Raw genomic sequence first — 12,114 nt, forward strand, 5'->3', positions numbered from 1 at the left:
ACACCACACAGCACTGGAGCTCAGCCATCAGAGGAGCTGGGATGGGAGCAGAGGGGAAGGGGGATGTGTGAACAAGCCTTGTGTCCCGCTGACCTGGTTCAGAGGCAGCAAATTGCTTTGGGAACGGAGTCCCACCTTCAGCTGCTGCGGGGCTTTGCTCAGGGAGCGTGTGAAAACCTTGAGCATAAACACTGTGGGTGCAGAGCTGTGACTCTCCTTGTCCTTCTCCCTCCCAGCTGGCTGCACTAGAGAGGCAAGTGTTCGACTTCCTGGGCTACCAGTGGGCCCCAATCCTGGCCAACTTCCTGCACATCATCATCGTCATCCTGGGGCTCTTCGGCACCATCCAGTACCGGCCCCGCTACATCGTGGTGGTGAGTGAGGGACACCAGCACCACAGCCTGGGCCCTGGGGGTGTGCCACGAGAGGGGGGACAGAGCAGAGCCCCTGGCAGGTCTGGCCCTGCATGCTGTTCCAGCAGGAGGGCCTGGCTGTGCTCAGGAATCTGCTTGTGCCAGGCTGGGGAGGTTTCGGGTCATTCTCTCCGTGCCCAAAGGCTGCCCAGCAGAGAGGGAGGGTGAGGAGCTGGACAAATGCAGCACAGAAACTCTTCCAGCCCTCCAGACACCTGCCCCTGTGTGGCTTTTCAGGCAGGAGAGCATCTGAATATGGAACACAAACAGAGGGAGAGGAAAAGGATTTCAGTGCTGACTCAGGGCATTCCAGTGCCCCCAGCTAGAGCACACATACATCAATATAAATATAAATACATATGTACACACACTAATTCCAGTGATTTCCTAATGTTTACTGCTTCTCTCTCCCCATCCCCATTCCTTCCCAGTATGCCATCTGGACTGCAGTCTGGGTCACCTGGAACATCTTCATCATCTGCTTCTACTTAGAAGTGGGAGGGCTCTCAAAGGTGAGTGCCAGGCTGTGCAGCTGAGTGGGAGGGGAGGCTGGCAGCTGCCTGGGAGCAGATCCTGCCTGTGGAGGGGCTGCTTTATCAAGGATTCATACTGCTGCTTGCATGGGAAACTGGGGAGCCACTGCTGATTTCTGGAGCTCTTGGTTGGTTGGTGCAGGTGGTGGCTGGAATAAACCCTGCCCTCACAGCAGATGGAGTGCATTTGCCCTCCAGAGATGAGAGCAGGACTGGCAGCAGAGCCATCCTGAGGGGAGAGGGGGTTTGAGGGCCAGTTCCCAGCAGTGATGCTGAGGAAGGCTGGGAGATCACCAGGTTGCAGCTGATCCTCTTGGGATCTGAGCCCACCTTGGCAAGAAGGTGTGTGATGGAGGGGAGGGCCCTTGTGCAGCAGCACTGAGTGTGTCCCAGGGAAGGGCTGCAGCAGGGGTTGACCTGACCCAAGGGCTTTGCTGGAACTCTACACCTGACCCTCTCTTGATATTTTTGTGCCTCCTGCTGAAGACTTGCTGCACTTCAGCAGCAGGGATAAATACCTGGTTGTTGCCACAGCAGGCAAGATATTTCCTGTTGTACCTTTGGGGAGAGGCTCCTCTGTGTGCTGAACAGAGAACATCCCTCCCCAGAGGGATCTGGCTCATCTCCTTGGGATAGCTTCCCTGCCTCCTTTCTTCCTTTTTAAGGACAGTGGTAGTTACTCGTGGCTGCTGGCCAGGCTGTTGTGAGTTAATATGCAAAGCTCTTTGAAGACTAGATTAGCTAAATATTGCTGTCTGCCTAATGAGGGGTGAGTCAGGAAAAACAAAAATGGGAGGCAGGCCCTAAATAAAGCCTGGGCTGTAAGCTATGAATTATGAGTGTTGCTGTAGCACAGCAGACTCAGATTGTGGGATGCAGGTTCATTTCAGAGCACTCCACATCTGGCCCAAATTCCAGGTCATGCATTGGAGTTGCACTCATAATTGGAATTGCCCTGTGGTTTTATCAGGCCTGCAGCAAGTCAGGAGTGGCAGCCTAAATCCTTTGCAGATAAGAAAATGTGGCTTCCTAATGTCTCAATTCATCTTCATTCCCCCTCTCAATTAACTCCATAAACTTTGAGGGAGTTCTTGCCCAAAACACTGATTATTCATAGTCTGAAATCTCAGCCTGAGATGATCTCGATGTTGGCTGTGACCAACTAAAAAAAAAAAGAATTTTATGTAACTGTTTAAATGCTCCCTTCTGCAGAGAAAATGTTGGCTTGATAAACTGCTCTGGGAGCTTCTCAGAGTGAGTGTTTGCTTCCAGCCAGCTGGATATTCATGTTTGCTAATCCCAACCTGCACTGCAACACGTCAGGTTGCTGTTCTGCAGTTCAAACAGCACCACAAATTCTTTTTTTTGTGCCACAGAGGAGCTTCCCTTGGTAACCTTGCTCTGTGTTGGGGCTTATTTTAGCCAAGCCAGCACACAGAGAGGTTTTATTTAGCCTACAGGGTGACACTTGTGACTGGGGACATTTTTTATAGAGTTGGGCTGCAGTGTAAATTGTTACTGACTCAGTGGACTTTCCTCTCAGGCTGGAATGAGAAATTAGTTCATTTAATGGCAACCAGCAAAACCAAGAGAGAATTTGTGCTTGTTTGGCTGTAAAGCAGTTGACAGCCTTGCCTCTGTTCTTAATGAGCTATTCTCACTTTAAAAAGCTGTTTTGTAAGGAAAACTAATGATGCTGCTTTCCATCCTCCTCCACTTTCACTGAAGTAATTTGGGTCTTTGTAGTGGCAAAACAAATCTTTGCTCCCACAAGAGACCAAAAGATCCACCTGAAGCAGGAGCTGAGGTTTCTGTAGGACACTTCAGGACACTTTCTGTAGGACACTTCACAGGCTGGGCTCTCCTGCTGCATCTCTGGGAAGCTGATCCAAAGGCAGCAGGTGTTTTATTGATGTCGGTCGTGGGATCAGACCCCAGGAGGAGATCTGGGCTTGGCTGGGCAAGTGCTGGGCAAGGGCAGGGCAGGAGTGGGTGGCAGCAGGGCTGCAGGTACCTCTGTGTGCCCCCAGGGGAGGGGGCTGCCCGCCAGTCCTGGCCAGAAGGCAAAGCCAAAGCTCATCATGAGGCAGGGAAACTGCAAATATTGGGAGAAGAGCTTTGGTGGAGGGAGGCTGGTGGAGCTGGTCTGATAAACACAAACTCATTCTAAGCATGAACACACTGGGGAGTGCTTGGACAGGGTTGTGCACATCCCTGAGGGGCTGGGAGCTCTGAGGTGTTCAGGGGGCTGTTCCCTGTGTGATTGCTGGTGAGCCTGGGGGAGTGGCATTGCTGCCAGCCCTGCACTGACCCTGCTGTGCTCTGACAAGGGCAGCCTGCCAGGGCAGGCTCTGTCAGCAGCTTCTTGACAGTGGGAGAATGCAGGAAGGGCAGGGAACTCCATGGAATGGAGTTTGTTAACTTGGTGCCTGGTAGTGACAGCCCAGTGCAGCTGAGACAGGTGATAGCTCAGGTGGGGCGAGAAAGGACAGAAAGGATTCAAGTGTTTCTGATTTAACAGATTTCAGAAAAGCCCGGGGGATTGAAAAGATGAGGAAGCAGTTATGTGCACTCATTGCAAACAGTTCTGTGTGCTCTGCTGCCTAGGTGTGGTTTCACAGTGGTGAAGGGACACAGGGTGGGAGCAGGGATGTGTGCTGTTCACAAGAACAGGGACATTGTTGTTGCTGTGCCCCCCTGGCTTGGGTGCCTGGCTGATCTAATGAACAGAAAGCAGGGACCCCACAGTCCCATGTCAGCCCATGGGTGATTTGGCAAAGGGGTTGGGACAATCTCTCAGTTAGAAATTTCAGGTCATATCTGTAGAATGAGGGTGGTAGGTGCAGTTTGGCCGTGGCTTTCCCCTTACCAAGGAATTGTTCTCTGCTGCATCTTTCCTCTGCTTCTCACCCCCTCTTTCCTTCTGTCTTTCACATTTCTTGAAGTGCTCCTTTGTCCTCCAGGTTATTCCAGCATGTCCATTCCATGTCTCCTGGCCATGGAATTCCTGAGGATGCTGTTCTGCTCAGCCCTGCTCAGGGAGTTCTAACTAATTACTGACCAGCTACCAATCACTAGTTGTACTGAGTTGCTTATTGGAAAGGAAAATACATTTTACTGATCACTGAATCTATTCCCTACTTCTTGGAAGAGCTAAACTGGCTTGATTTCTGTCTTTCTATCCTGCCAGGGCTTTTTATCTTGGAATCTTCTCTTAGCAGGAGTGAAAGTGTGAAATATGGCCCAGCAGAACTTCCTTGGCTGGCCAGACACAGGTGGATCAGCACAAGTGTCAGAGGAAGCACTTCCTTTGCTGCTGGAAGGGCCTCCCCAAGCACACAGCCCATGCCAGCTTTGCTGGCAGTGCTCTGCCAGTGACTGCTGGGGCAGCCTGGGTTTGCAGGGCGGCTTCTCAGCGCTGCCAGGAGCTGCTGCTGTGCTCTGAGCAGCTCCTGGCAGCCTTGCCTTGCTGACTTGCTGTGCCCCTGCTCCATGGTGGGGCTCACAGCCCAATTTCCAGCAATTTCCAGGTTGCTGTTCCTCCTCCTGTCCCATCTCCCTCTTTTCCCATGTCCATTTGGGTAGGTGAATTGCTGGGAGCCAGCTCTGCAGTTGCCAGGCTGGGTTTGCAATAGTATGTTAAGCTTCTCCCTGTCTACTCGAGCGTGAAACACATCCCTCCTGCAACCCCTCCAGTCTGAGTTAATTATTAAAATCCTGCTGTTAAGACATAAGAGCATATGTCTGTCCAGCTGCCATGCTGACTGACTCTTCATCATGTGCTTGAGAAATATTCAAAGAGGTTTGAGGAGCTGGTGTCCTGTATTTCAATGTATTCCTTTGTCTTTTCCCTCTGGAATTATTCTTCTTGAATGGTGATTTCTAATTTATTTTTTTTTATCATTCCTTTATATTCTCTCTTGTCTATGCACTGCTTTGATCTGAATCCAGAGTCGTGGTGGTCTAAATCTCCTGTTGAAATGGAAGCAGCCCCTGTGAGTCCAACAGGGGTTATTTGTATTTCAGAGAATCTGGGTGGCATCTTGGGATGACTTTGTACCTGGTTAAAATACCAGGAGGATGGACAAATTAATGTGTATGTAAAATTGTCCCTCAGCTCCTTCTAAATGCAGAACTTGGAAGTTTGGGATTTGGCTTTAAATGCTGTGGCATTGTCAACAAGCCCACTGGGAGACACTGGGAGTGTTTCTCTGTGTCTCAAGGTGATGCAGGACTGAAAGATGAACATGATATTTCCTATTTTAATAAGAAATATTTCCATCTAAAAAGATTCAAAATAATTCTACTGTCAAGCTCTGGTTGCTCCCAAACGAAGTTCAGTTTATTCCAGAGCTGTCCTAGTGTGGTTTTGCCTGATAATTAAGGAAATTTGGGGGAGGCGGTTCAGAAGGCTGTGAACAACAAGAAATTAAACCATCTCTGATAGTGTCCCTTAGAAAATAATTTCAGAACAGCTTTCAGGAAGCTATTTTAGCCCAGGAACACAGCTGGCTCTGTGGGCGTTGGAGGTAGGTGTGAGTTTCCCGTGGGCAGGCTCTGGGAGATGGAGGTGCTGCAGTTTCAGCACTCCTGTCTCCCTCTCACCCTGGTGGCAAACGGGTGGCAGCCAGGTGCTGCAGCAGTTCAGAGTGGGCTGTGAGTTTTTGGGTGGCCTTCAAGGTGCTTGGGGGGCTCCTGGCTCACGTTTCCCCCCAGGCTGGAGGTTAAGGAGGCAGTGACAGCCCTGGCAAGGGACGAGCAGGGGCCAGGCGCACACAGATCCCTGTCCCTGGCTCGCTGCTGGGGCTGATTAACATCTCCCAACCCACATTCCACTCCTGGGAGCATTGCAGTGTGCTTAGATTTCAAATGCATCGCAGGAAGCTTTTGGGAAACAGCTGTTCCCTAAACCTTCTTAAAACGGGCTCTTTTCTCCTGATTTTTCTGTGCTGTTCTATTCATGGTCTCACTTCTCTCCTACTGCATTCTCACAAACGAAGCTGGCCAACCACAGGAGACATCCTGGAGTTGTTTGTGTGGTCTCCCAGCAAGCTCTGAGCAACGGGAGGTCAATTAAGGGATTTTCTTGAGTGCTCTTTTTATTGTGCCCCATCACACAGGTATCCCCCGAGGGCCAAGGAGCAGCTCTGCTTTGCATGTTGAGAGCCTCTGGTGCTGCCCTTGCTCCAGACAGGGGTTCAGGAAGGTGGCTCTGAGCACAGAGACATTCCCTGATCCCAGCGTGCAATCAGTATTCACTCTACATCTGTGGGATGGATGGCTCATGGGTTCAAAGCATTGTGGTGCTTTTAGAATCCAAATGTGCTCTGTTTTGCCAATCTGCTCTTCACTGATGTAGAACTTTATAATTTTTTTTTCTTTTTTTTTTTTTTTTTTTTTATTTTTTTTGCTCAGAGCTGGAGTGTGATTGTAGACAAAAAGCAGCGAGTGCTGGTCAGGACCTCCTGTTCCTCCGCCTGCCCACCTCCAGCCACACCTGCTCTGCTTTCTCAGCCTGAATTTACAAGTTCAGCAGCAAAGTTAAGGCAGAGCCAAATCTCTGCAGGCTGACAAAAGGGAGATTCTAGAAGGAAAGCAGCCTGTTTCTTGCTTTGCCAAGCACACACTGCTGCCTCTGTAAGGAGCAGAGAGGACACTGAGGGCTCTGTGTGCATCAGTGAGGCAGAAGGTTTGGGAAGGCACCATCTGTGAGCTGGGAGAGGGAAGCCCTGGGGACTGAGGTTGAGAGGAGATCCTGTGGTGCCCTGGGAACAGCTTTGGTTCAGTGCTTATGGGGGGAGCCCCAGGCAAAGAAACAGGAATTCACCTGGGGGCTTTCTTGGTTGTTCTGGAGGTTTCTTTCTGTTTGTTTGTGGGGGTTTGTTTTGTTTTTTGAGAAAGATGTTTGCTTCTTTCCCCAGCCAAAGCAGCGAGTGCCTTGTGAGAGGGAGAAGAGCCCAGCCTGGAGGCCTGGCTTTGGCTGGGGAAAATCCATCAGCCCATAACACACAAACTTGGGGGGAAAAGAGCAAGCTTTGCAGAAAAGCTGTGATTTGGTGCCTTCCTGAGCTATGTGTGAGCCAGGAGGGGGCTAAACTCCCAACTGTTCATGGAGTTTTCCCCACTGTCTTTGCTGCCCCAGTGCCCCTCTCCGTGTCTGTGCCCTGCTCCATCTCCTGCCCAGCACATGCCATCTGCTGTGCTGATTATGTCAGGAGCTTGGCAGCTGTCTTCTCACTTCATTGTCCACATTTCTCAGCACGTGCTTCCTGCAGCAGATTGGAATAAGGGCTCTGCAGGCTGGTTTGGGGTGTCTGTGGTGCAAGGAGGGTCCCCACACAAGGTGCAGAGTGGGGCAGTTGGGGACTGGTCCCTGGTTCTCTGGCTGGCATTCAGGTTCCTGCCCCTGTGACTCGAGTTTGGCCCTGGACATGCTTTCCAGTGTCTGTTTTATATCTGCAGGACTGCCTGGCTTGGCTCCTGTGTTGGCTGAGGAGACAGGCCCTGTCTCTGGAGGGTAATTTGGAGCAGGGGCTTGGATAAGCTGCTCTGAATCTGTTTTTCCTTTTGACTCCACGGGGAGCTGACACAAAGGAGCTGCCATGTGAGGTTTTCCATGTTGGGAAGTGTGAATACCCCAAGCTCTGACTGCTGCTGTTCTGGGAGCCACAGCTTTCCTCCTGGGACTGTGTAGGACCCTGGCATGAGCAGTGTGAAATAGTTCATGGATAGGTGCTAAAACTTTCAGTAATGGGTGGGTGATGTGTGGATATCCAGCATTCATCCCTCTCTGTAGAGATACAGATCCCTCTCTTCAAATTTTTTAACCTATTCTTCAGAATAAAACTTCCAACCCCTTGCCTTGTTTTGTGGTCAAAAGGAGTTGTTGATTCTGCATCAAAGTGCCCTGAGAGGCCTTCAGGGGCAGCCAGCACTTGGCCCTCATCCATGAAGGGTTGCAGCTGTTCAGCCAGCCCTGAGTTTGTCTTTTACCTTTGCCATGTCCTGCAGGCTCAAAATCCCAAAGCTCTTCTGAGTGTTCCTATAAATACTGAGCTTTTCTCAAGTGTGAGGAAAGTGTGGTCATTTTTAAATAAGTACCTGGCTGCACACCAAAGCCCTGGACCCCTTGTGTGACATTTCACTCTGTAACCCCCTCAACTGGTTTAAAGTATTTACCTAGGAAAGACAAGGGAGCAAAACAAAAAGCCTCTCGAGATAAAGTTGATAAGAAATTGCAGGGGAGGAGTTTCCAAAAGCTGCAGTCAGCACTGTGAGGTCAGCTGGGATGGACAGGCTGGCAGGAGATGCAGAAGCACCAGATGTGAAGAGTGTGGAAGGAAATCAGGTAAAAAAGGTACAGGATCTTGTCAGACATGTTAAAAGCTAGGAACAGAGGAAGATCTGTTGGGTTTTGTAACTCACTTTGGGGTTATGAAGTTCATGTTTTCCAGGTGCTTGTGTTGATTCCTGTGCTGGGAAGAGCCTGGCAGGACACTGAGTGCTGCCTTGTTTACCTTTTCCTCCAGAGTTACAGGCTTCATCTCCCAAACCCAAAACTTGAGGGTTTCATTCTGGATGAAGAAACCACCAGCAAAATGTTTTTGGGTCTGCAGCCTCCATCCAAACTGTGCTGCTCCAGGATGGTGAAGTAGATTTGTTGCAGGGCTGCCTCAGGAATGGTTCTCACCACAGCAGCCTGCCTGGGACATATGTTTACATTAGATAATAGGAGGAAATTCTTCCCTGTGAGGCTGGGGAGGCCCTGGCACAGATTACCCAGAGAAGCTGTGGCTGCTCCATGCCTGGAAGTGCTCAAGGCCAGGCTGGACAGGGCTTGGAGCAACCTGGGATAGTGGAAGGCTCTTTAAGGTCCCTTCCAAACCAACCCATTCCATGATTCCATGAAGGAATATCAAACCAATGTGCTTTGATCTGTGCTAGCAGTTTTGGGGAGTGGGGATCTCAGAAACAAGGTTTTCCATTGATTTAATATGACCTCCATCTGACAGCATGTGGTTCCAAGCAGGATGTAGTGCAGGCTGGATATATCTAGTAGGTGTCCAGCATGTCTCAGAGTCCATAGAAATGAATTTATCACAGGATTATTGTACTTTTATGTGATTGATTGAAAGACATTAGAATATGATATTACCCAAGACTTAGAGAGGAGGTATACATTCACCCCAACATTTTCCCCTTTTTCTTTGTATTAATAACTAAAATAGGAACCTTTTTTTGGATAGGCTGCTCTGTTACCATCTTGTTACCATGATATTTTCTGAAAAATCACCAGGATTTTTCTCCTGAGAAGCTGAGAAGCCTCAGAAAAGAAATGTAAATAATAATTATCTGATTGCTTGGAATGTAGTTTAGAGGTTGCTTACTAACAAGTGCATCTTTGATTGGTTTCATGTGAATTGTTTTTAATTAATGACCAATCCCAGTCCAGCTGTGTCGGGACTCTGGTCAGTCACAGGTTTTTATTATTCCTTCTTTTCTAGCCTTGTGATGTCTCCTTTCTCTTTCTTTAGTATAGTTCTAATGCATCATTTTCATTTCATATAATAAATAAAATATAATGTGGTATGACGTAAATGTAATGTAATATAATACAATATATATTACATAATGCGTGTATATTATATTATATTATATTATATTATATTATATTATATTATATTATATTATATTATATTATATTATATTCAGCCTTCTGAAAACTTGGAGTCAGATTCTCATCTCTCACCTCCTCCTGGGGTCCAACACCACAACAGAATCTGTTTTTCCTTTTGACTCTCAGGGGGGCTGACCCAAAGGAGCTGCCATGTGAGGTTCACTCTCAGAGTAACCAGAGCTCTCTTTGCAACTTTTCCCTTTAGGACAGCGAGCTCCTGACATTCAACATCTCCCGGCACCAGTCCTGGTGGAGTGAAAATGGCCCTGGCTGTGTGAGGAAGGAGGCTCCAATGTCTGGCATCAAGGGGCTGGATAACCATTCCTACATCTCTGTCATCGGCTGTGCCCTGGAGTATCGCTACATCGAGGTCATGCACAGCTCCTTCCAGATCCTCATCGCGGTGAGTGCCCCAAGAGGGGAGCGATTCCCCAGGAGATGCTGCTCTGATTTTGCTCTTTTCCAGGCACAGAGGCTGGCCTGTGTTTTCCAGGGGTTTTTGCATTGCCTGATTGCAAAAGCCGCTGTAAATGTGTTTTGTTGGGTTGTTCTGTTCTCTCTTATGAAAAGTACTGCTGGAAACAGTTGGAAATGGGTATCAGCAACCTGATGCTTGAAGTAATGCATTTGTGCAACCATACAGTACCAAAGGGTTCTGAATCCCTGTTGGGGTGTGGGAATTCATGTTTTGACCCTTCTGGAGGAGGGTCAAAAGACAAAGTTTTGACAGCGCAAGAGGAAATGGCATCAAATTGCACCTGGGAGGTTTAGTTTGGATACTGGGGACAATTTCTGCACATAAAGGGTTGTAAAGCACTGGAACAGACTGCTCAGGGAAGTGGTGGAGCCACTGTGTGGATATAGCACTTGAGGACATGGTTTAGTGATGAATGTGGTGGTGATGCTGGGTTGATGATTGACTTGAAGTTTTAAAAGGCTTCTTCCAACCTTAATTCCATGTTTCTGTGAAGGATTGCTCTTACTCCCCATGGCTCAGTGATGGGTGGTGGAGAAAACACCTGCACATTTGTTGTGAGCAATCCCCAGAAAATGAAATCAACTTTTAAGAGGCAGTAAGCAGCATATTTTCCTTCTGGTGATACCCAGGATATATTCCCTAAATGTTTCCATCCACTCTTTCCTCATCACAGTCTTCCTCGGGCTTTTGGAAGTACTCTGCAAAAATGCAGTGTCCTTAACATTTATTGTTAATTGTTTCTCTCTTTTCTGTGAAATTAACTGAAACAAAATATCCATTGTGCCCCTCCACTTTGGTGCTGCTTCTACATTTTGTAGCTCACATCTCTAATCTGCTTTGGGTTGTTACATTGGGGTTAATGGCTTTAGGCAAAAACATGAACTGGTGAACCATTCCCATTCTGGCTTTCAGTTTTGGCTTAAAAAAGAAAGGCACCTTGCCCTGTTTAAATGCTGAAGGGTTACAGAGATTTTTCAAGTTTCTGCAGTGCCAAGTACTTCTCTGCACGTTTTTGGTGCTGTCCTGATCCTGCATTTCCTATTAGCTGGGCTGGTCTGTGTGACCCAGGGAACTGCAGGGAGGGGGGAAGGCTCAGGCCCTGTTCTTGCCATGTCACAGAGAAGAGGCAGAGGCAGAAGCTCCTGTTTCCTGACTTGGATGAGCTCCCTGGCACGTGTGCTGGCTGCTAATATTCCCTCAGTTCTCCTTGGGGCCACATGATCTGCATGAATCTGTCTGAGAGCTGCTGCCATGCCCCTGTGTGAGAGAGGCAAACCTGTGTGTCCAGCAGAACACAGCCTGGTGTCTTGTAGAGAGGGCTTTTAGGTGGAACAGGATCGGTGCTGTACCTGAGTTTGGTGAAACAAGGGCAGACTTTGCAGTCATATACCATCCCCTTGTAGAGCACAGAAGTTTCTCACTCTTTGCATCCTTCCTGAACTCCTGAGCTGGCACAACCCCTGTGCCCTGGACTAGAGGTTGAGCCCACAAATGCTCCTGAGTTTGTTTGGAGTAGATCTTCGTTTTTTGGCAGCTTACTGACTTAGGCACATGGCCCTGGGCTAAGTGATCACTCTGATTTATAGAACTCTGTCTCTGGCAGTGGCTTTTCCTTTGCTTCTTCCCAAAGGCACATGACAATATTCTCTGTGCATCTGCAAAACATCACTAAGGGCCAGATGGGGAGACAGGAGGGAAATATAAGACAAAATAGGATTTAGGGAAATACTTTCTCTCTCTTTCTCCCTGAGATTTAAGGTGCAATAAATTTTTGAGTCCTAAACCCTGGAAATGGGGTTAAAATACTCGTAGGCAAGAAACCCATATGGGCTGAGCTATGCAGTGAGCTAAATTTCTACTTGTCCTGTAATAAAAGTAGAGTATTGAAACCCAGATCTTTAACTGCTGCTGGTTCTGAAATGCTCATGTAGTTTTGTCATGTAGTGGAGGGAATGGAGCTTTTCCCCTCTTCTTTGAGGTCAGGCAAAAAGCAAGTCTTTCTGCCTCAGACCT

The 12,114-nt window shown here is 48.4% G+C and overlaps 1 protein-coding gene across 3 annotated transcripts in view; it reads left to right on the forward strand.

Moving 5' to 3' along the window:
* The window catches only part of NKAIN4 (sodium/potassium transporting ATPase interacting 4), a 50,607-nt gene that overhangs the window by 24,635 nt on the left and 13,858 nt on the right, over nucleotides 1-12,114 (forward strand). For all 3 annotated transcript variants that reach the window (XR_011682229.1, XM_071446670.1, XM_071446669.1), the window contains exons 2-4: nucleotides 237-374; nucleotides 845-925; nucleotides 9,829-10,026. Coding sequence is in view for 2 of the 3 variants with exons in the window: in XM_071446670.1 (XP_071302771.1) it covers nucleotides 237-374; nucleotides 845-925; nucleotides 9,829-10,026 (417 nt within the window). In the remaining variant the exon portion in view is untranslated. The remainder of the gene's footprint in view (nucleotides 1-236; nucleotides 375-844; nucleotides 926-9,828; nucleotides 10,027-12,114) is intronic.

This window comes from Agelaius tricolor, unplaced genomic scaffold (genome assembly GCF_023055355.1).
Source record: "Agelaius tricolor isolate 1412-34295 unplaced genomic scaffold, bAgeTri1.0.p SCAF_23, whole genome shotgun sequence".
In the NCBI taxonomy this organism is placed as follows: Eukaryota; Metazoa; Chordata; class Aves; order Passeriformes; family Icteridae; genus Agelaius; species Agelaius tricolor.